The 24230-nt window shown below is 46.0% G+C and overlaps 1 protein-coding gene across 1 annotated transcript; it reads left to right on the top strand.

Moving 5' to 3' along the window:
• The first annotated feature begins 1133 nt into the window (after nt 1-1133).
• FAM83F (family with sequence similarity 83 member F) lies at nt 1134-22936 on the top strand. Its single transcript, XM_054844133.1, has 5 exons — nt 1134-1604; nt 5441-5608; nt 13798-13919; nt 14505-15217; nt 22432-22936. The coding sequence occupies exons 1-5, from the start codon at nt 1149-1151 to the stop codon at nt 22494-22496; spliced, it is 1524 nt and encodes a 507-aa protein (XP_054700108.1). The 5' UTR covers nt 1134-1148; the 3' UTR covers nt 22497-22936.
• Nucleotides 22937-24230: the final 1294 nt, after the last annotated feature.

The raw sequence follows: 24230 nt of genomic DNA, 5'->3' as shown, positions 1-24230 counted from the left end.
AGCTATTGATGACAGTCTGGAAGATTAAAAGTCTCCCTTCTACCTAAAGGAGAGGAACAGCACAGGATGAGCTCCAGTGCCCCACCTCATACTTGGATTTTTAAGCTAACTCACTTGGAGCACGGGTGATCGCTTATAAGGAAGAGACAAAGAGCAGCTGCAGCAGCTCTGTCCTTGCAGCTTTTTGTGCATGTGAGCACTTAGGGCTAATGACACATGTAAAGCACTGCAACTGCCTCTGAATGTTGGTATTTCACCACTGCCTTGCCTTTATCCCCATTTCCTTGCTCATCTCTGCCAGCTCCGTCCCTGGGTCCCTGGGCTGCAAGGGGAAGCACTGCTTTTTATCCTTTGTGTACGCACTGCAAACCGCAGTGGGGCCTGAATCTTCATTAGGGCCCCCAGCAACTATTGCGTACCACGCAAAAATCATAATTTAGCATTACAGCCCCTAGTGTCTCAGCTGGGACGTGTGTGTTGAGCCGGGGGTGTTTATTCATGCTCCCATTCAGAGACTGGGAGCAGGGTGGTTTTATTCCCAGCTCTGACACCAGCCTGCTGGGTGGCCCCAGGCAAATCGCACTGGCATCTTCCCATCTGTAAACAGGGTACCCACCTCCTGCTTTTCGGGAGTCGCTGAGCTGCTACTGCTCCTCCGTAAGTGGATTTGGAGAGGACCAGCTAGCAGCCAGCTGCGGCTGATGGACCATGGCTCGTGGCCACCGTGGTGCTCTGCCGGTGTCCCTGGCCACGCTCGTGTCCCCCTTTCCCCATGAGCACCCCTCAGGTGGCTGCTGTGTTGGAAAAAGGGGGGAAAACCCTCTTAAATAGACTTTTGCATTTGCACCCCAAAATCTGCCCGTAGCCCAGGCCAGGCTCTCCTCCAAGCGCTGTGGTCAGGGTCCCTGGCCCTGGCCATGCTGAGGGGACGGCCACCCCGTCCCCTGGGGGCCAGGGACGCGTGTGGGTCTGGGAGAAGAGCAGAAGAGATCCCCAGGGATCCAGGGGAGCGTGAGGGGCCGGCGCAGGGCGGTGCGGCCGCTCCACCCGTCGGGGCGGGCTCGGGCAGGCCAGGTGAGGCGGGCCCGGCTCTGCCTTTCCCTCCTTCCGCAGCCTCCCGGCCGGCCGGCGCTGCGGGTGCCGGCAGCATGGCGGAGTCCCAGGTGCTCCTGCTGGACGAGTCGCATGTCAACGAGAAGGTAACGGAGGCCCAGCCCCGCTTCTACTACAGCGAGGAGCAGCGCCGGGCCCTGGAGGCGCTGGTGACCCGGGGCGAGGCGGCCTACCGGGAGGCGCTGAGGAAGGAGCAGCTCCGTGACTTTCTCTCCAGCCGGGAGCTGCAGGCCCTGCGGGGCAGCTGGCGGGGATACGACGACCCCCGGGAGGGCGGCAAGGTGGCACGGGGTCCCGGCGGTGAGACCCTCTCGCTGGCCTATTGGCCCGAGTGCTCGGACACGGAGGTGCCCCCGCTGGACTTGGGCTGGACCGATAAGACCTTCTACCGGGGCATCAGCCGGGTGGCCCTCTTCACGCACCCCCGCAAGGAGGAGAGCGCGCCCCACCTGAAGGAGGTGGTGCGAGAGATGATCCAGCAGGCGCAGAAGGTAGGGCCCGGCCGCCACACGAAGCGGGCACCCTCGATGGGCCACCCCTGCCCGCCTTCACGCCTGGGCAGAGGGCCTGGCTGGGGGGCCCGTGGGGTGGAAGGGGGAGCAAGAGCTCGCTGTGGCCAGGCTGTGCTCGCTGGCTCCCTCCGAACCGGGAGGAGCGTGTTGGCCCTCCAGTTGGTCAGCGTCCATCAGGCAGGGCTTTCCCTGCAGTTAGTTACCGGTCGTGTTATGGTTTGCCAAAGCTGACGCCCAGGATGCGGTTGAACCCCTGCACCCCCTCTCCCCCCAAATTGGGGTTTTATACCTGTGTTTTGCTTTTTGTGATTCACTGGCTCAGGGGAAGACAGGTTGTGATGCTGTGCCAGCCACCTGTACATGCAGGTATCCCTAGTTAAACACGGGGCAGAGAGTTTGTTTATGGGGTGGTGGTTTTGGGGTTTATTTTTTGTGGTCTCAATAACATCCAGCCTGGACTGCAAGCAGCCGGAGTCCAGACAATATGCAGCTGCTCCTCATATTTATCTTTGGCTGGAAAGGACTGTTAGTGATGACAGGGCACCTCTGGCAAGAAAACAAACCAGCCATGACGCTACAAGAGCTTTGTTGAATAGGTGGGGGGCAATGACGAGTTTTTTCTAGGTCTGGGTGAAGTTTCCAGGGAAGACCACTCAGGAAATGATCTTCTTCAGACCTGACATCCCCTCTGGGAAAGGGCATAACAGCATAAGACACTTCATTCCTGCTCTTAGTTTTACTGCTTTCTGTTTTTTCTGCTTTCTAATTCAGCAGTCATTTCCTCCTCCACCCGCTCCCCCCTCCCAGCACACACGATACACACAACCTTTGCAGACTTGTTAAAACCAAATCTGCTGGGAAACACAGAAAACTTGCCAGAGAGGGATTAATCCAGCGGGTGATCTCCTCAGCTCCCTGCTCACAGAAATACGTGCACACCCCATAATCCTGCTCAGCAACTGGTGTGATCAGTCGTTCAGAAGAGCCAGAAGCTGTAAAATGTTTACGCTCCAATTTAGTGCAACTTGCCATCCTCTTTCCGCTGCTGCAAATGCCTCCACTGACTGTGTAAGGACTGGGAAACTTTGTTCTTTTAGATAGCTGTGCCTGGCACCTAAAAGTAATTAATACCTTTGTAGTTTTTTTTTTTTTAACTGACTGGACGAACTGTGCCCCTCCCAGCTCAAAGGTGGTTTCATGTTTAACAGCCATTTAAGTGTTTAATGGTCCTTTTCGTAGATAACTCTGCCTACTGTGTTCAGCTGAGCTGGCCCTGGCAAAAAAAATCTCCAGGTAGCTGCTTTTCATTCAGCAGATGAGAGTAGGTTCTGGTTGTTTTGGGTTATTTTTGGGGTGAGGGGTCTAAACAGATACGAGTAATATGTGGCACATGGCTGTGGGTGGCTTATCATCAGTGTTTTACAAACATATGCTAATTAAGCTCCCTTGCCGCAATGAGATTGGCAAGTTAATGCTTGCCAATCTGTAAATACCTATGAAGAGCTAGGCACACCTATGGGCCCTGTAGATACGTTGTTATCCATAGAATAGGCAGAGGAATGGGGAAAACCTCTTGCAGGGGTAGACATTCATGCTCTGACTTGCTGTATTTGGGAACGCTCCTAGGTAATATTGATAGATCTCCAGCTGTGGCAGGGGTTTGAGAAGACTGCCATAACCCAATGCACATTTTGCTGGCTTGGAAGTGCCACCTGCAAGGCAGCTCATCTGCTTTTTGTACAGGACTGCAGTTTTCTTGGGTTTAATCCACAGTCTTGTAAAGAAGCCTGAACTCACCCAGGGCCCCAAAGCCTGGAGGGAACCATCCCTTCATATCGCAAGGCCGGTACTAACAACTAATGGTCTGTCCAGGACATGGTGTAATCTCTGCAGTCGTTGGACTCATTGCAAATGGAGATGGAAAGAAAACAAATCACACTTCACACTTCTATCTATTCTTGATCCATTCCCTATGTGGATGTTCTTACTTCAAATGAATATTATTTGGCATCCTTGCTCCTAAATAACTACATCCATACCACAGTGTGTAGAGGGGAGAGGGAGCATAACAGGCCTGAATTAATGCATGAACTCTTCATGCCTTTAATTATAATCTACCTGTGTATAAAGTTGTTCAGGGATAAAGTGGCACAAGTTCACCATATTTTAATTTTCAGGGGTTCTAGCTACATTCCCTGCATCTCGCTGCTTTGGGCTGGGAAGTGAGAACGCAGGCAGGACCTGAAATCCAGTTCTGCTGAGCAGGAGTTATCAAGGGACTTACTACTAGTTTATAATGTAGCTCCACCATAGTTCACCTGTATCAGGAACCTATGTGTTAATGATGAGCATAAACACAATGTCAGCTCTTTTTTTCTAACAAAGAAAAGCTTGTGTAAGCACTGTTGACAGAAGGAGCCTGATGGAGCAGATGTGTTGGTTGTTCTTGGCCGTACAAGCAGAGACTCAGCAAACACAGTAGGGGACATTTACTGTGGCATCACTTTCCCAAAAGCAATTTATTCAAGGGCATTTTTTTAAAGGAAAGAGGTCTCTGGTGAGAATTATTCCCCCTTCTGTAGGGGACTCCTGCAAACTGAGCTGCACCTCTTCCAAACTTCAAGTGAAGAAAATCCTACTGTTCGATCCAGTCTTCAGCTCCATTCACACCTGTATGTGCCATCCCCAGCACGGCTTGGCTCGTCACTGTGACCCCAGTGCCTGGGAAATTAAAATTCAGGCAACTCTATTCCTAGCATACTGTCAGCATGAGAGCTCTGACCTGGCAAGTTGATGTTTCCCAGTAGGACTAGGAAAACAGTAGTTTCCTTCATTCATAGCCTTTCGAATGTTGGGGAGAATAACTCTCTCAGGCAGAAAAGTGAATTGATATTTCTAATGGTGTAAAAGATACAGAAAGGGAGAGAAAGACAAAACATGTAAGATCAGCATTAAAGTTGCCCATAACCTTCTTGGTTTTGTTGTTACTCATCCTATGAATGTTCAGGCTTGTCTGTCACGTCAGTGCAACCTTTTGTTTTTATGTAAAATCTGTGCCTGGAAAGAGGGATTAGTTTTATACCAGAAAAAATGTACATGTGAAGAGAGGGAACAATCATTTTTGCCTCCAAATCTTGGGGAAAAAAAAAAAAGCACACGCACACACTCTCTCTCTCTCTCCCCCTCCCTCCCCAGTCCCTTCCTGACAAATATGAGGTGTATATGTTTGAGTTCCGTAAGACATTCCTCATGAAGCCAGCCCTGACAGCAGGCTTCTCACAGGGAATTGGGGAAAAAGGCAAAAAAAAAAAAAAATTCTTGTTGTCTGCACTACATACCATGGCTGAGGATTCAGGCCCCGATTCCTCTGCACATTCATTCTTCCATTACTCACCTTCTGATTAAATTAGAGCTGTGTTTTTCACTCTTCTTTTTCAATCTATTTTCAGTGGTGTTCTTTGTTTAAGTGGATCTTCATGGAGGCAGTGAAAGTTTCACAACACAGAGGAGAAACTAGGTATTTGGCTTTGGCATTCCTCAGGCTGCTGAAATAAGCCATCTTCCCCTAGAAGAAGGAGAGCTCTCCAAGACATTTATTAAGTTCCTTCCAAAGTGCAGCAGGAGCCAAGCCAGAAAATGACAAGACTATTGGTAGTGCTTGGGCATGTACCTCCCTGTACTTTTGTCTCCCCTGTATCCTCCTCTTCCATATTTTGGTATCAGTGCTCTCCTTTATTTTGCACCAGTGTGATGGGAATCCCTTTCAGTTCCTAGTATTTTATTCAGTTGTCTGTCTACTGTCTTCTTGTTTCCAGATTATTGCAGTGGTCATGGATGTATTTACAGACCGGGACATCTTCCGCGATATTGTTGATGCAGCATATAAACGCTGGATCCCAGTCTATATAATCCTAGATGAGGAGGGTGTGAAGCTCTTCTTGGAAATGTGCAGATGCCTTGACCTCAGTGACTTGCAGATACGGGTAAGATATTCAGTACTCAGCCATTATCTCCTGCAGGTCAGTGGCCATTTTTAGTTGTAATGAATCTTGGAACTCATTTGGACAGGCAAACACATGTCTTCCTCCCTACAAGTCACATCACAGCACTTAGACAGGGGTAGATGGAACACAGAGGGATGAGAGAGTGGCTTGCTAATACAGAAAGAAAGAAAGAAAAGATTTGGATTTTTTGTCTTTCACCTGAGACAGGGATCTATGTAGTTTCTTGGCTCTTGTGACCTAAATATTCCTGTTTGGGAAGAAAATTGTCTGAGGAAATTCCTGTGGGTCTCCTATGCAAGGATTCAAACTGGAGTCCAGAGTATCTCTTGGAGTTGTTGTCTGCAGGGATCCCAGTTCTAGGACACATATAGTCTGTGAAATCAGTACTCTCCTATCCAGCAGTGATCACCTGGGAGTGAACGAGCTTGTAGTCCTCCTTTGTCTGAGAACATATGGATTGAGGAGCATAGCTGCTCCCCAGTTCCATATCAGAATATGCCTTCATATAGTGCATGCAGCACAGTAGTCAGCTCAGCTTGGCTGGCAGAAGCAGCCTTAGTAGGATCTCATTCCATTACATACAGACTGAAATCCTTCGTGTGTTTACAGTTAGTATTGTATTCCTTGCTTTTTTCATGGTTTTTAATCACTGTCACTACTACAGACTTGTTCTGAATAGAGAAAAAGTTGCTAGGTTGGAAACAACCTATGGGATGCCAGACTCGCCCCTTTTGTGATCCAACTGTTCTTCTGAGCAGCGGGGATAAAAAAAGTGCCTTTTTGCCTGGAGGAAGGGCAGAGCTTCCATAAACACTCGATTAATGGTTTAAGAAAAAACAAAACCCACACAACCAAAACTAAAAAAGCTCTGATAGTTATAGAGGCTCATATTAACCATTTTAGGAGAACCTTCTTAAATCTGGATGAAGATGACTTGCATATATCTGAACAATGCTCCCGTGAACTGTCACTCTGCTCTGACTTTCTGGACTTCATCAAAAAAGACATCCAGCTGAGCAGCTTTCTCATCTTTCTCCAAAACAGAGATGGAAGTATCTTTCCTCTGGTGTCTTTGAAAGCAAGACACAGACATCATCATAATAGACCTGTTTCAAGCTTCAGGGGTATTCTGTGGCCTAGGCTCGAGTCTCTTTGGTACAAAAGTGTGAAATCACAGCAGTAGTTCCATTTGTTCCGGTGCCTGTTTCCCAGTACTTTTCTCACCGTGTCATCATGTGCAGGAATGATGCCTTCAGTACTGCGTATTTTAACTCCTGGGTAGAGTGAATGAAAAGATGCCCTGGCATTTTAGAAAAAGTTGCAATGCTATTAGAGGTGTGAGTTCCTTTTTGTCTGCCTTCTCTGTCTTTAAACAGTAAGCAGTCCCCTTCTGCTCTTCCTCTTACCTCTTTCTCCGTAGGTATCTACACAGACTTTGCACTCCAAAACCAATCATCACAGTGACGTGCTACAGCAGTGACTAGGTCCTGCAGCATAAACACTAGTTGCGTTACCCTTTCCAAAGAAGCAGAGTTTGAACTGATGCCATCAAAAGCAGAGAAAACTCTTCTGTGCCCTTTCTGCGCTTCCCTTCTCTCACAGCAGCCCTCGCTATGTTTTTCATTAGACTCCTTCAGCAAAAAAAAGTCCAAATACAAGCTGAGCTGAAGGAGGTCCACTGAGAAGAACTTTTTAACATCCTTTGACCTAGCTGTTCACTCTTCTGCAGAGCTCCAGCCCACAGAGTGCTGTCCTTCATTTTTTCCCCCTCTTTTTCCCAGCTATCTCATGCTGTATCTTAAATTCCCCTTGAGGTGGTTGTATTCCTTTTCCAGTATGGCTAAGGCTTTAGTTAATCTTGTTAAGGGCAATGCAGTTTGTTCCTGTCTATGGTACTATGGAAGGACTGGGAAGAGTCTTCCTGTAAGGGGAAGCAGGTCATTTACCTCTCAAGGAAGATGGCCTCTTAGTATCCTGCCCAAGACTGCCTTGGATGTATCTATGGTGCTGCTTGGGTCAGAATGGCAGAAATCATCATATAGTGATTCTCCTAACACCAGGCTTTAGGTACCCAAGGAATCTCAAGCAAGGTTAAGGCTTCCCCTTGAGGAGTCCCCCCACCCCCACCTCATTGATGTAATGTGTCAAGGGTTGTTTTGAAAAGCAAGAAAGCAATCTGGGCCTCCGGGCTTGTTCAGGCAGAATCATTTTGTCCCACATTGCTTGATCACAGAGGATGTTGGAATTGCTGAGTGGCGTGGTTTAACCCAGAAGGCAGCTGAAACAACCACACGGCCGTTTGCTCGCACACACCCTGCCTCTGTGGGATGGGGGAGAGAATTGAAAAGAAAAAAGGTAAAACTCATGGGTTGAGATAAAGACAGTTTAATAGGACAGAAAAGGAAGAGAATGATAATAATAATAATGATAAAATAATATACAAAACAAGTGATGCACAGCACAGTTGCTCACCACCCAGAACTCATGCTCAGCTAGTTCGGGAGCTGCGTGCCTCCTGGCCAACTCTCCCAGTTATTTACTGAGCGTGATGTCATATGGTACGGAATATCCCTTTGGCCAGTCTGGGTCAGCTGTCCTGGCTGTGCCCCCTCCCAGCTTCTTGGGTGCCCCCCCGCCTTCTCGCTGGCAGGGCAGTATGAGAAGCTGAAAAGTCCTTGACTGCTTGGCAACAACTAAAACATCAGTGTGTTATCAACATTATTCTCATCCTAAATCCAAAACACAGGGCTATACCAGCTGCTAGGAAGAAAATTTAACTCTCTCCCAGCCAAAACCGGGACACTGAGGAAGAACAAGAAACTCTAGTGTAGTTAACTTTATCATTCACCCATTTCTTCTTTAAGACATGTCTTTCTCCTGACTTCTGCTTTGATGTCTGAGTTTTTTCTACAAAGTTTCAGCAACAGGGAACACATTCTCTCCTTACACTGTCTTTTTGTGTAACCCTTTTGCTTTCTTCTAAAAGTGGGCCATAGTTTGTCAACAAAGGAATTGCATATTTTTCCTTCTTCCCACCTTTCCTTTGGAATGCTTGTGCAAGATTTACAGGATGGCTTTTCCTCAGAAAGCTGCAGCAATGTGGGATGTAACTTAAGGTTTAGAGGCACATTCTGATCCCAGGGAAAGAGAGATGACACACTACCATGGGCTGTCATTGCTGCAGGGTCAGGATGCTTATTCTGTCTTTCATCATCACCAGATGCTCAGATTGCTCTGTGATTCCTGCCCTTTTGTTTCCATCACCTTGTTCATCCAATGCAGAGTGAATACTTCAACGGTCCTAATACAGCGAGATTTACTGTTAACACTGGTTTTTGCCCTTTGTCTACATACAGTGCTGGGCATTTTTGCAAAATTCCTGGCTGTTGTATTGTTTTGAGATGGCAAGGTATCATGATCTGCTGACAGTCTCGGAGGAGGGAAACTGCTGTAGGAAGACAAGACAGTACCTCATTCTGCAAAGACAGAAAGTTCTTTACTGACTCCAAGCATGAAATTAGAAAACCTCAATTTTTGTCTGAAGGCCAGAGATCACTAGAAATGCATTTAAATTCAATCATCAACACATTCATCCTGGGATGTTAGTAAGAGCGTGTCTTGTGTGCATGAGTCATATGGCTTCCTGAGTCGACATGACATGGTTTGCCAGACTTCTGTTATGTTTGACACAAGAGTGTTCTTCGGATATCACGATGAATCAAAGTTCTCATAGATAGAAAATTCATAGCCTTGCAAAAAGTTCTCTTTTTGTTGACCTGAGGGTGAGTGTTCTCACCAGTTTTTAGGTGCGTTCTCTTTCTCCCCGTGCTTCTGCTAACCAAGACCCCAGTAACAGACACTCCTGCTCAAAGACAGGGAGTTCACCTAGAGCTCCAAGCAAGCCCAGGGAATGAGTTACCTGCAGAAAGTTCACCTTCATGTTAATTTTTACATTAATTTTCCCTAACATGTAAGGAGTTCCTCCCCTCACTCCAGGAATTCTTAAAAGTTTCTGCCTAAGAAATTTTTGGAATTTCATTTCAGTATTTCATATCTTTCCTCATCAATTCCTAACTCAAGTGAGAGGGAAGCTGAATGTAATGTGATGCAGTGCTGCTGTTTTTTTAATTATCTGTTAGAGAATTCTTCTGGGCTGCTTGTGACCTTTTGAAAATGGGGGCTTACAAGGCTCTCTTTGTGCAGAGACCCAAATAAATAATACCTCGTACTGACCTTGGCAGGCCAGGTCCAGCTAGCTGCATTCCATCCTATTCTACTTGATTACCTGCAAGTTTTACTCTTTTGTCAACAAGCATGCCTTTTCCAAAACTGTTCAGGGCAAACACATAGGATATGTCCACAGTATTTCCCAGCATTTCTTGGTGGCTGCTTCCAGATTGTAGCTGCTTTTGTGTCCCTGTGTAATATGAGCACCAACCACCCATCTCTCTGACCTGGAGGTCTGATCACCAGAAATTAGAATCTTGCAGACCATGAATAAGAAAAATTCCTTTACTATTGTTACAGTGGTCCTGTCCCCATGAACCTCCTATCTCTCTTCCTCTCTCCCCATTCCGTGGTACTTCCATCTAGGATTTTAGAGTGGGAAATAACAGGCATCTGAGGCCTCCCCTCAGCTCTGTGCTCAGGTGAAGCATAGTACAAGAAAACAAAGGACAGGAGCTACCCCAACAGATTCTATTGACTGAAGGGATCTGATTTTTCCAGGGACAGCAGAAAGGGGCTCTCCACATTTTGAGAAACACAGTCAATATAAGGGACTGTTGAGTCACTGTCATGTGTCAGCTACTGCTTTTGTCCGTTGCCTGTTCTTAATCTGTTTTACATCTGTTAGTTTACAGATGTCATTCATGCTGTCTATCCCAACTTGAAATAAAGATATCCCTGCTTGCTTTGCAACATTTATATCAACGGTTGTTCTAAGAGGGAAGGTACACACAGGATTCCCTGGTGGAAGTACTTACAACGCTTCCCTTTAGGGTCTGTCTCGTGTATCCCCCCTGCTCAACCCCAGCTTGTGAGCACTACTGCCCAGGTCTGTCAAGTGACAACTTAGTATCAGTCACAACACAACCTATTACTGACTTTCTAAACTGGGTCTAATTTAACTTCCTGTGGATTCAGGGTAAGGTTTAAAACTGCGTCACAATAAAGCAAGAAAAACTGATTTCTTCACTGTTTGTATTAGGATGCTCTGTCAGGCTTGAGTGTTACCAGTCCGTATTAAGTTGCTGCCAGGGAGATGTTAGTCACTGCTTGTGATGAGGAGTGGTGTGAGCCTGTGTAAAGGAAATGTGGAAATTTAATGCAGACTGCAGCTTCCATAAGCCAGGATATGACAAACCTTAGGCAGGCTTCTCTAAGGATACAGATCTGGAGGGGTCGTTTTTATCCAGCTAACTAACTGGTCCTCTTCTCAAAATATTTGTTATTACTGTAACACTAGTGCCCAAAAGAATGGCTACAATCTCACCTCATTTATATTTGTCTTTCCTCTTTTTTTGTTGTATAGTCTTCAGTACATGAACTCAGGCTTGTTCCTCCTCTGTACAGCTTGATATATCAGTCTACAAATGCTCCAAGATCCTTCAAGGCAGAAAACATTATACAAATAACCTGTTAAGTGACTCGATGTTTATATGACTTTGTGCTTGTTTTCTGCATTTCAAGATGTATTTATGCACTCCTGTGCCTACTTTGTTCAAGGAGGTTTATGTGTTCAGCTGTTTGGTTCTGTCCCCTCTGTGCCTTTCTAAGCGTTATGTGTAGCTCAGTTACTGCAGAAATTCAAATGTGCTTTCTTTCCACCAAAAGAAGGTGATACCACATACAAACACAATAAAATCCACACTTGTTACATGCTAAAAAACTTTCTGCTCACAGAGGCTGATATTTCTTGATTCACAAAGGTACGTGACGTGTCAGAGCTGTTGACTGATTTGAAGAACAGAGGTCCTTCTTGACACTTGCAGTCAATATTCCATGATTTGGCAAATCCCACATCCAGCTTTACTCAGCAGGGAAAAAAAATATTTCAGGTGATCAGCCAGCCAACTACAAATGTTATTCTAAATACTGGAAAGGGCACCCTTTCTCCTGAGCTCTACCCAACCTGCATTCAGCATCCCACACATGTGACTCACTGCTAGGCCTCGGGCAAGTCACTTCATCTTTTTCTCTCTCAGGCTCCTCGTCTTTAAAACAGGGTAATAATACTTTCAGCATTGTTGGGAGCATTAATTAGCTAATGCCCACACAGGACTCCAGATCAAGCAATAAATGAATGCAAAATAGTAGTATCATCAGTTACTGTTAGTCAGAATTTGTACTGCCACTGCTGTATTTTAGTGGGGAAAATAGGAGCAGATTCAAAAGGTAAGAGTTATAGTCAGAAAACTTTTTTTTTTTAAAATAAATCTGCATTCTTATAATCACTCGTTCCTGCATGCAGATTTTTATAGCCTATCAATATTTAAGCTGTCAGTGAGGTTTATAATAATAGGACTTAGCTCTTTGTGGGATCTGAGGCTGTGCTAGCATTAGCCAAATCCTCATGATTCTGCTGCTCTGCAGATGGGGGAAGAATGAGGCAAAGGTGAATTGACTTTCCCAGAACATCACAGGGAGTGGTTTCAGGACTGTGATTACCCTTGGGACTATCTGACTCCCAACCCTGCATTTATTACTCCAGACCTTTTAGCTTTTCATTGTTAAAAGAATTCTTACAGAAACAGATGGTGGAATGAAGAAAATGGTCTAAATTTGTGTGTCAGAGCAACAAGATAATTTGCTCTAAACTTATACTGACAATCAGTGGTTTTGGGGGAGGGGGTGTTTCATGTTAGACAGTTTGGCAATTCAGCCTCATGCAGCCAGGACCCATGAGCAGAATAACACTGAGTCCAGTGTGCAAATATAGTCCCTGGAAGTGTTCAAGGCCAGGTTGGATGGGGCTTTGGGCAACCTGGTCTAGTGGAGGGTGTCCCTGCCCATGGCAAGGGGGTTGGAACTAGATGATCTTTAAGGTTTCTTCCAACCCAAACCATTCTGTGATTCTTATAGTAAGGGCAGTCACACATCTGTTGTTGAAAATCATGTAACCTTAAATCTGTGTTTTCTCTGTGTCTGGTAGTGCTTTGGTTCATTACTTGTAGGTTTGCTGGCCAAAGAGTGTGAGACAGGAAGTTTGGTGAGCGGTATTATCTTTTTCTAACTACTTCCATTCATTTAATGAAAAGTTTTTCCGTCATCTTCTTCAGAAATAATTCTTTGCTGATATATTCAGGACATCAGTAGAGACACTTATCCTACTCTTTTTGTTCAAAAAAAGTTCTGTCTTTTTCCACTCTCCATTGAACAGTCAGAAATCTGGGTGGACACTGTAACTATTTGTGGTCCTTAGCAAAATTATAAAGGTCAGAGTTCTCTTTTTGTTGTAATAGACAGGAAACATCTATCTTTTGAGCCATAGAATTGTTTCCTCCTCTCTTCTGTAATAATTAAATTGTCCAGTCTTCTAATTTGCCCAGTTTTGTCCAGCCATGTGTTGTTGGGAATCGGAACACAAGCACAAAAAGAACCTAATATAGACCTGTCTCATACATTACCCTCCAAGTAACTGTGCCCTTTGCACTGCACAGGTATTGCAAAGTTCCTTGGTTTTGTGGTCCTGCTAACATAGTTTGGAGAAGAGCTCACGAGTGCTGTGGAACAGGGATCAGGATTCAGAGAATACAGACGTGACTCGGAGCTTCCTCTGATTCATTCCCCTGAACTGGGCTGGGCCTTCTGAGCTACAGCACAGAACTGGAGATGGAGGATTATTTGATTTTGAAAGCATTGTCTTGCCAGTGGGCTGAGATGAATAGCTGAAGACAGCAGGCAGGGTTACAAAGATGCTGACCCATTGGACGGGGCCATAAACTGATGGAGGGGAGCGACTTGCATAGCTAGGGGATGACAAGAGGTCTTACGGCACTATGCTTTCCTTTGTGCAGCCCTTCTGATTTCTGGTGGCTGATACAAAATGAACTGTAGTCCCAGAAGTAGTGAGATAATGTGAGTGACATGTTAAGACTTGGAGCTGGCAATTATCTAATTCTCTGCCCTATTTATTGTGACATTTTGTCTTTCCACCTCCCTCTTAGAATATCCGCATACGTTCTGTGACAGGAGTTGGGTTCTACATGCCAGCAGGGAAGATCAGAGGCACACTGGCATCCCGATTCCTGATGGTGGATGGTGAAAAGGTGGCCACGGGATCATACAGGTGGGTCGCTTTTGCTTAAGGCAAAGCTACATTCTTTGTGTAAAGAATGGCTTGTGGCTTTGCTCGAGAGACTTCTTCCCATGTCATTCCCTTTCTTATCCCACTCCCTGTAATCTCTGTGGCATCTGTAGAAATTGGGGTGGGACGACAGAGAAGGTGGCATAGAGCACAGCTGATCCTGGGAGAATGGAACATGCCCATGCTAGCAGACCATTTCAGTGGGCTAGAGATAGTTCCACACTGCATCAGGTGGTGGTCTGCAAGGACTCCCTATCAGCCATTGTGCTCTGTTTTCTTCAGTGAGGTTTTTAGTCTGGAGACTCCTCCTCTTGGTGCAATGTTGCTTTTTTGAAAGGGTAAACTATCCTTCAGAGCTTTACAGCCTTTCTTCCAGATCTGGTCTGCATGCCTAATGAAGAGCAATAATAAAGAGCTTCACGTATCTATCCTGGCCCATCTTGGCAAGGACATAGGGGCAAATGGCATAATGCTACTGATTCCCATGTAGTGTCTTAGATATTGTTAGGTGGGCTGGGTCAAGTATGCACTCAAAAATCTAATGTCAGTTCTGTTTCCTACTCTTAGCTTCACATGGAGTTCATCCCACATTGACAGAAACATCCTGCTAGTCTTGACAGGACAGCACGTGGAGATGTTTGACGTTGAGTTTCGTGAGCTCTATGCCATCTCAGAGGAAGTTAATTTCTACAAGGAACTGGGTATTGCTAACCCATTCCTTCTTGGAATTGGGAAGCCAGGCCTTCATTCTTCCACCGTGGCTCGGAAGTTCATTAACCCCAAGTATGGTTTAGTGGCGGGGGCAACCCGTGGTGATATGATGCTCTGGGCTTCACGACACAGGCAGGATAATCAGGGAAACATGGAAAAGGAGGAAACAAGTGAGTCAAAGAAACGGTTAAATCAGTTTCTGAATGACTTAATCACATTGGAGCAAGAGTTCCCAGAAATCGATCCACCTCTGGAGAACGTGAACAAGCTGAATCGGAGCCCTCAGAAACTGTTCTCCCGGCTCCACATGGACCTGAAAAATAAATCCAAATCCAGAGAGTCTATTCGAGATGTGAAGAAAGAAGATGCACAAGTCAATTCAAAGCAAGGAAAACGGTTTGCCAGTGGGCTTTTCAGTCGCAAGGCCAAACGGTCTCCAGGCTCAAGCATTGAGGCCAATTCTTTTGCCAGTGAAGGACATTCAGGAGAAGACCTTGGGAACATGAAACTGGAATATGAGCGGCTCAGCATTGGCCATGCCAGTGTTCGGAGCACTGGAGGCATCTCAGGTAAAACCTCAGCATATTCTGCTTTGGTGTCCCTTGTTCCAAGTTCAGGTGATTGGTGCAAACATATTCAGTATAGGCACTTGTGAGTAGATCTTGTTATTTCCTCTACATTAAAATGAGTGGGATCAAAGAAGAGCAGAAGGTGTATCAAATGATAGAGGCAATTTAAGTTGAAGGCAATTTAATGGCAGTCGTATTGGTACTTCTCATGCAAATGTTTTCTCATACTTCTCAGCAAGCAGGTATGGGACAAAGGGAGAGAAAGGTTGAACATCTCCTTGTGTAAAACAGGTTGTGTGTACAGTTCATGAAGTGCACTGCCCTAATAAACAGCAGCAGTATGCTCAGTGTTGTAGTGGTTAGCAGGGTGCAGACAGATTTCCAGTGTGACTCCTTCTTTCCTCATTTGGCTTTAGTCAGGTGTGTTTTCCGTGACAAGTTACCAGTGGAGAAGAGAGGAAAATGTGTTCGTGTTGAGGTGAGGGGGCAAGGAGTGGAGGAGAGGCTGGAAGTCTTTTTAATTTGCTCTGTTATCACCTTCTGAAATGGGGGAGAAGGTCATGAAAATAGAAGCTATGGAAAAGTACTAGATCTCAACCTTTCTTTCTTTGCTAACACAATTGATATTTTCACTCAGTCCTTCCAAGTTTTCATCCAGTTGAAGGCAGAAATGATAAAGATTTCTCCCAATTTATGAGTTCATAGCTAACTTCCCAACATTTTAGATGTTTTGATTGAAGATCGAAGTAAATCTATGGACTACAGCCTGGTTGTCTTCCTCTCTGTGAGCTGTGCTGGGTGTCAATACATCCTGTACCAGCAGGAAAATAAACTAGTTCTGGGGAGAAAGTCTCTCCTTGACTTGTCCAGCCATACTTGTCCATTCTGTGCTCTGATGAATGCGAAATGCAGGTGCAGAGAGACTTAATTCCCTTGAAACTGCCATGATAGGAAATGGAAAGACATTCTCCTGAGACCAAAAAGAAAAGCACAGTATTGGAAAGGTCAACAATAGCGATTGATTAGGTTCTTGGAAATATATCTGGCTGAATGAAGGAGAGACTCAAAAAAGCCAAATGAACATGAGAGAAGGCATGGATGGTTTATTTAAGACTATAGTAGACCCATTTTAGGATGTGTGTTTGGCATTTGGGGAGGCAGAAGTAAACCCTGGTCTAAAGAGGTTCTCTCTCCAAGTCACTTTATGTCTTGAGCACAGACAGTATGTGCTGCTGGGCCCCATTCCTCAGAGACAGGAACAACAAAATCTGTGAAGATCTATAGGGAGATGTATGGGCATATCCTCTCAGACGAATGGACCTGAGGGCTTGCACTACCCTCTAGTGACACAAGTAGAGAATTGTGTAATCTCTGATTTGTCAGCACTTCACAATATCAGAGATTCCCTACATTCTCACTGTCAGCTGTTTTAAAGCAGACAGCCCATCATTCCCACAATGTCATGATGAAATTAGGCCCAGATTAAGGCACAAAAGAGATTGATGCCTCTAGCTGATGAGTGGGGCACTGCGCCCTTCTGGGGCATTGCACAGTCAGGGCAGCAGGGATGTCCCTCTTCCTTTTAACACAGTGGATCTGTGCCAGACAGTCTGATGCTTGGTCTGGACCTTTTCCACAAAGACACTATCATGCTATTATGTTCAGGTTTTATTTATTGCCACTGCTACTTCCTGAGGGCTGGCACCTTTTTCAGTAGAGGAGAAGGAAGAACTGAGAACAGGTGCAGGGAAGGCACAGAGGTCCAGCACACCAGCCTTCCCGCTGTGCTCTTCCTGACCTGATAAGTCTTTCCAAGGAGTCCATGCAGGTATTTTTTGTGTGTTTGTTTTACGCAAATTGAGAATGCCTGTTCTTGGTGGCTGTGGTGGGTCGAGCCTGACTGGGGCCAGGTGCCCACCAGAGCCGCTCTCTCACTCCCCTCATTCACTAAACAGGGGAGAAAAGGCATAACGAAATGCTTGCAGGTCGAGATAAGGACAGGGAGAGATCACTCACTAATTGTTGTCACGAGCAAAACAGACCAAACTTAGAGAGGGAATTCATCTAATTTATTACTAGGCAAAACAGAGTAGAGGAATGAGAAAATAAAATCAACTCTTAAAACACTTCCCCCCACCCCTCCCATCTTCCCGGGCTCAACTTCACTCCCAGCTTCAACCTTCCCCCCCTCAGCGGCACAGGGGGACGGGGAGTGGGGGTTACGGTCAGTTCATCTCATGGTGTTTCTGCCGCTTCTTCATCCTCAGGGGGAGGACTCCTCTCATCGTTCCCCTGCTCCAGCATGGAGTCCCTCTCACGGGGTGCAGACCTTCAGGAGCAAACTGCTCCAGCGTGGGGTCCCCCACGGGGCCACAAGTCCTGCCAGCAAACCTGCCCTGGCGTGGGCTCCCCTCTTCACGGGTCCACCGGTCCGGCCAGGAACTTGCTCCAGCGTGGGCTTCCCACGGGCCGCAGCCTCCTTCAGGTGCCTCCACCTGCTCCAGCGTGGGGTCCTCCACGGGCTGCAGGTGGAATCGCTACACCCCCTCATCCTTCCTCCATGGGCTGCAGGGGGACAGCCTGCTTCACCATGGCCTTCACCACAGGCTGCAGGGGGATCTCTGCTCCGGCGCCTGGAGCTCCTCCTCCCCCTCCTTCTGCACTGACCTTGGTGTCTGCAGAGTTTCTTACATCTTCTCACTCCTCTCTCCGGCTGCAAAAGCCCTCTCCCTCCAAGTGTTTTTCTACTTCTTAAATATGTTATCACAGAGGCGCTGATTGGCTTGGCCTTGGCCAGCGGCGGGCCTGTCTTAGAGCTGGCTGGCATTGGCTCTATCAGACACAGGGGGAGCTTCTAGCAGCTTCTCACAGAAGCCACCCCTGTAGCCCCCCCGCTACCAAAACCTTGCCACGCAAACCCAACACATTCCACCCCTCGCCTCTGTGAATCACATATTTAAGAATTATTAAAACATGTTCAACAGAAAAACTACACACACACTAATCACATCTACAAGGAAAAAGAAAAGGAATTCCCCCCACCAGAATCAAAGCAACACTATCACAACACTAAACAAGAGTAGACAATACACACAGAATCCACCTCTCGTCCCTTCACCGCTATTTCACTCTCAATCTACGTTCAGTCAATGTTTTGCTCGTTACCTCTTCCAATTACTGTCCTTATCTCGATTTTCTCATGCCCCACGTTGGGCGCCAAAAAAGACTGTGGTGGGTTCACCAGAGCCGCTCTCTCACTCCCCTCATTCACTAAACAGGGGAGAAAAGGCATAACGAAATGCTTGCAGGTCGAGATAAGGACAGGGAGAGATCACTCACTAATTGTTGTCACGAGCAAAACAGACCAAACTTAGAGAGGGAATTCATCTAATTTATTACTAGGCAAAACAGAGTAGAGGAATGAGAAAATAAAATCAACTCTTAAAACACTTCCCCCCACCCCTCCCATCTTCCCGGGCTCAACTTCACTCCCAGCTTCAACCTTCCCCCCCTCAGCGGCACAGGGGGACGGGGAGTGGGGGTTACGGTCAGTTCATCTCATGGTGTTTCTGCCGCTTCTTCATCCTCAGGGGGAGGACTCCTCTCATCGTTCCCCTGCTCCAGCATGGAGTCCCTCTCACGGGGTGCAGACCTTCAGGAGCAAACTGCTCCAGCGTGGGGTCCCCCACGGGGCCACAAGTCCTGCCAGCAAACCTGCCCTGGCGTGGGCTCCCCTCTTCACGGGTCCACCGGTCCGGCCAGGAACTTGCTCCAGCGTGGGCTTCCCACGGGCCGCAGCCTCCTTCAGGTGCCTCCACCTGCTCCAGCGTGGGGTCCTCCACGGGCTGCAGGTGGAATCGCTACACCCCCTCATCCTTCCTCCATGGGCTGCAGGGGGACAGCCTGCTTCACCATGGCCTTCACCACAGGCTGCAGGGGGATCTCTGCTCCGGCGCCTGGAGCTCCTCCTCCCCCTCCTTCTGCACTGACCTTGGTGTCTGCAGAGTTTCTTACATCTTCTCACTCCTCTCTCCGGCTGCAAAAGCCCTCTCCCTCCAAGTGTTTTTCTACTTCTTAAATATGTTATCACAGAGGCGCTGATTGGCTTGGCCTTGGCCAGCGGCGGGCCTGTCTTAGAGCTGGCTGGCATTGGCTCTATCAGACACAGGGGGAGCTTCTAGCAGCTTCTCACAGAAGCCACCCCTGTAGCCCCCCCGCTACCAAAACCTTGCCACGCAAACCCAACACAGTGGCAACGGGAGACTCCCATGGTTTTTGAGGTATGGTGTGAATAGACTTAGGTCATCTGGTGTTGTAAAAGGCTGGAGGATGATCACTGCTTGTGTGTTCCTTTTGAATTGAATCACTGTTCTTGAGAGAAAGCTTCTCTAGTGCTCCCAAAGTGGCATGTGAACAGAGATGATAAAGGGCACATTAGAAAGATGGAGAGTCATGAGAAAGAGGAAAAAAATGAGTTACCACAGAGGATCCTGCAGCTACTCAATCAGTAGCATGTGCTTCATTAGGATTTAATAAAAAATTATTGAACATGGACATGGAATAGCGTTCCAGCTTCAAGATAAAAATAGGAGGCACTTTGTTCTTGGGTAACTGTAGGACTGACTTAGTTTTAAAAGTTTAAGTGGTCTTTGAGCAGGCCTCATAAAAAACTGATGCTGTGATACTGTGGGTGACAGAAGGGAGGTAAGAAGTGGAAATGAAGGAGGGAGAAGGTGCTTGGTATGCAGTCAGATTAGGATGCAATTATTCAGAGCTTCACAGTTTGAAATAGCTGCCCTTACCTTTTGTAAAGATTAAACAGCACACTTAAGCCCTGTGGGCCTGCCTGTGCACACAGCCTCCAAAGTCACTATTAATTCTGTAGTACCACAGAGACACATCCCACCTTGCAAATGCATAGAGAGACCAGATCTACACCCTGAGTAGCTCGCAGAGTAATTGAAAGACATTATTCAAGCAGGCTAAAGGTCAGGTTCAGTCTTGTAAGAGCAAATGGTGATGAAGAGAATCCGAACTGGGAAGGGAGGTGATGAAAGTGCATTCTGCGACAGTCTGAAAATCTGACTGGGTGTTTGTGTGCTAGGAAACGTTACCTACAAGTCAGAATTGGGAGTCTGGAAAATACCAGGGCTGCAGACAGTAATGTCCCAAACTAAGTGTCCAAATTAACATCCTGAGGCGTTGTCCTAGCACACTGCACGGAGACCATGCTTTGTCTTACAAGGCTTTCTTAAACCGCATAATCAAATTGAAACAACCCTTGAATTTCACTGTTGCCTGCTTAGGAACACAACAGCAGCAGCTCTGAACCTGACCAGAATCTTGTTCCTTTTAAGCTGCTGCTGGGCAGACTGTGATCAGCAAAGACACTGATGTCTGTGTGCAGTTTCTGGGAAATACTGCAAGGGTTTGAAAGCTATTTGCCTTTGAAAGGCGCTTGGCTTTTTGTTTTGTTTTCTCCCTTGCAAGAAGCAAAGTGGGCTCATTCAGGAGGGTCTGCCGTCCTGAGTTTCTCCATATATTGGCCTTTGCTCCTCATGAGTGTTGGTTGCAGAGCACATATACTTAATAGCAGGATTTCATGTTTCATTTTTGGGTATTTCTTGCAACAAGAAATGATATTTACACTGGACACTGCAATACTGCAGAAATAGCTGCTTAGTTGTCACCGGTATTTTTTAGCCAAAGTGGGATCATGAACAGGTGGTAACTGGAATTTTCAGGCTCTTTTCTGAAGAGAAAGAGGGGAACGTTCTTGGGTACATTTAAGGAGGGTGTTTGCTCTAACTGTAGCAGGATCTGTAGAAAAAAGTCAGATGACAAGAGTAGAAAGTGAGAAGAATAAAGGAGTTGGGAGTTGAGATTAAGCAGAGGAGAACAGACACTTTTGAAAATATACATGAGGGCTGTGAATGTGGTACAGACAGGGAGGGGAACAGGGGTGGTGAGGAATGGGTCAAAGGGGGGACAGGAGGTAGAATGAAATGCCATGGGGAGACGTGGGGAGGAGGCAGTAGCATACAGAGCAGCCACAAAAGTGAGGGGAGGTTTCAGTGCAGCCTCCCATGTGGATAGCAAGAAGTTGCAGTGTGGAAGAAGGTGGAGAGAAGGAGGAGGAGAGGAGAGAGATCTTCTCTTCCCCATCACCTACAGGTGAGGAAAACACTATACAAAAAAGATATGGGCAGGCTGGAGAGTGTCCAGAGGAGGGCCACTAGGATGATCATAGGACTGGGAAGCCTGCCATATGATGAAAGGTTGAGAGAATCGGGTTTGATCAGCCTTGAGAAAAGAACACTTAGGGGAGACATCATCACCATGTTCCAGTACTTAAATGGTGGCTACAAAGAAGATTGAGACTCCTTTTTTTACAGGGAGTCACATGGAAAAGACAAGGGGCAATGGGTGCAAATTACTCCTGGAGAGATTCCGATTGGACATGAGGAAACTTTTTCACAATGAGAACAATCAGCCATTGGAATAATCTCCCCAGGGAAATGGGGGATTCCCCAACATTGGACACTTTTAAGATTCAGCATCCAAACTAACAGCTAGCTGTAATGAAGGAGATCAGACAGCAGTGCAAGCATGGCAAAGTACAGATACTGGGGAGCAGAAGGAATCCATACAGTGAGCAATGAAAAAAAAAACTAAGATGATAAAAAATTGAGGCAGCATACTATGCTACTTAAGTGGGAGACCCTGAGGCCTTAGGATTTCTCTTGCAAAGGAAATGGTGGAAATACCAGCACTTGAGATGTTTAAAACTGGACATGAAAAAACGTCTCCTGAGAATGTGTGTGGGGATCAGATGGATGAGATGACCTTAATTTTTTTTTTTTTTCCATCCCTCACTCTTTGGAAAACCTCCCACCCAAGTCATAGCCAGACTGTTTTTCAGTGCCAGCTGGGACCTAAGAATACCACTGAAGCTGGCCTGGGTACGGGCCAAAGCCTGGAAATACTCCTCCAGTGGTTTCCTCCAGAGTGAGGAAAACTCTGAATGTGCTCTTATTTTAGTGACTCTTCATTTCACAATAGTAGGAAATAAAATCATGAGGGAGTGCAGAGTAATGTAGGTCTAATACAAGGTGTATAGTAAATAATAATAGAGGATTGAAGTGTGAGTCCAAACTTTATACAGGTCTTACTTTCTTAACATTAAAATTACTTTTAACTTCTTTTCATTCCAGGTAACCTGGGTCCAAACTCCGCTACAAGTGATAAAAACAAACAATCTACCTGTGTGTTATCTTGATTGTGAAGGATTGCCTGGAGAACTGAAGACTGAACAAGCTGGAACAGTAACTTCTTGATTGATTTTGAACCTACAGCCAAGTCCTCATGCCGTGGTTTGTCAGGCCACTGCATGGTCCTGGATGCACCTGGCACCCCCAGTTAAAGCAAATTTACTGGGTGAAGTGTAGACTGTGGATGGTCGGTCCCTTAAATGAGGGTTAGTGATGAATGTATTAGTCCATATGTCGGTGTGCACACTTATTTTATATATAAAAACAACTGTGATGACTGGTCTCAGAGCTTGCTCTGTGTCCAGATAAATGCAGGAGATTTTTCTGACTTACTTGTGCTGCTACTTCAGTCTGTCTACCTACAGACTCAGAATCACTGTGTTGCATTGTTTACTGCACTGCAGAAATGTATTGGTCTGACCAGCTGGAAGGCTAAATCCAATTGAAGTGGCAAATTCTGGGTGAAATAAGGAAGTTTACAGACAGCGTAGCAATCCTTTGTCCACAAGGAGTCTTCCTGTTGTCATTTATCCATGCAGAAATGAGTGGTCCGAGAGAAGGGTTTAGCTAGCAGAGGCCAACAGATTAGTATCTTAACAGTTTCATGTCATAAATATAGCAGTCGAACAAAGTGATTTTGCAAGAATATAATAAAGAGAAAAAATGGAATATGGGGGGATGTTTAACCTGCAGTTGAGACTAGGTCAGGAGAAATACCTAATAAGGGGGACTGGGCAGGATCTGGGAGCAATAATGCAGCCTTCAGTGGCTGTTACAAAATCCTGTTTGTTGCTAATTCAGCAATACTTTACCATTCATGGAAACTGAATGATTAAGGAGCACATCTTTGAGGGTTGAAAGAGGAAGCAGAGGAGGCATACAAGCTTTTCAAATGTTCCTTTTTTTCTTTTTTTTTTGAAGTTAACCTTTCCAAACTCTAAATCATGCCAAAATCGAGAGCTTTGATCCATAAGAAGCACCGCATGCGATCAGACCAAAGGCCATCTATCTGCTATCCTGTCTCTGAGGATAGCCAGTAACAGGTGATCACAGAAACATAAAATATAAAGCTTGTATACAGAGGTCTTTCTTTGACACCATTCCAACAGTATATGGACTTTCTGAACTGGCAGTTCCTTCTGGACCTGGCCTGAATGAATGAGCTTAGTCCCTTTCTAAAAATCCTTTTCTACTTTTGGCCTCCACAGTGTTCTGTGGCAGTGAACCCTGAGTTCATTGTGTGGTATGAAAAAGAACTGTTTTCAGGCTGTTTTAGTGGTTTTCTTGATGACTTCATCAAGTGGCTCTAATTCTTCCACTGTCAGATACAGTGATGACCACCCCTATTCCTTGTCTCCTTGCCACTTGTGATTTTACAGACCTATATCATATATGTCCTCAGTCATCACTTTTTCCAAGTTGCAGGTTCACGGTATATGTAACTATTCATTACACAGGACCTCTGTCCTCTTGATCACTGGCCCTTTTCCAGTTCTACCCACTAACAGAGTGGAGAAGTGGGTTGTTTTTGTTTCTTCAGCGTGTGGATTGATGTTTCACTCTGCTTTCTTGCCATCTAAATTACATACTCTGCTGTCATAAATAAACCCTCTTGTGATACCTAAGAAAAAATAATTCTAATTGTAAGTAGGCACCTGAAAACTAACATACCTACTTGCCAAAAACCTATTCAGACATTAGAAAAACACAGGTTTAGTTTTCTTTTTGCTTAGAGAAACCAT

Source organism: Grus americana, chromosome 1, assembly GCF_028858705.1.
Source record: "Grus americana isolate bGruAme1 chromosome 1, bGruAme1.mat, whole genome shotgun sequence".
NCBI classification, from domain to species: domain Eukaryota; kingdom Metazoa; phylum Chordata; class Aves; order Gruiformes; family Gruidae; genus Grus; species Grus americana.
Note: the sequence above shows the minus strand (reverse complement) of the source record. Positions and strands in the feature narration are given on the sequence as shown.

What these genes read in the sequence shown, in the direction of transcription:
- FAM83F (XM_054844133.1), top strand. Translation starts at nt 1,149, where the DNA reads ATGGCGGAGTCCCAGGTGCTCCTGCTGGACGAGTCGCATGTCAACGAG. An exon ending in TGATCCAGCAGGCGCAGAAG is followed by an intron (nt 1,605 to 5,440) that starts GTAGGGCCCGGC and finishes TCTTGTTTCCAG; the next exon opens with ATTATTGCAGTGGTCATGGA. An exon ending in GTGGCCACGGGATCATACAG is followed by an intron (nt 13,920 to 14,504) that starts GTGGGTCGCTTT and finishes TCCTACTCTTAG; the next exon opens with CTTCACATGGAGTTCATCCC.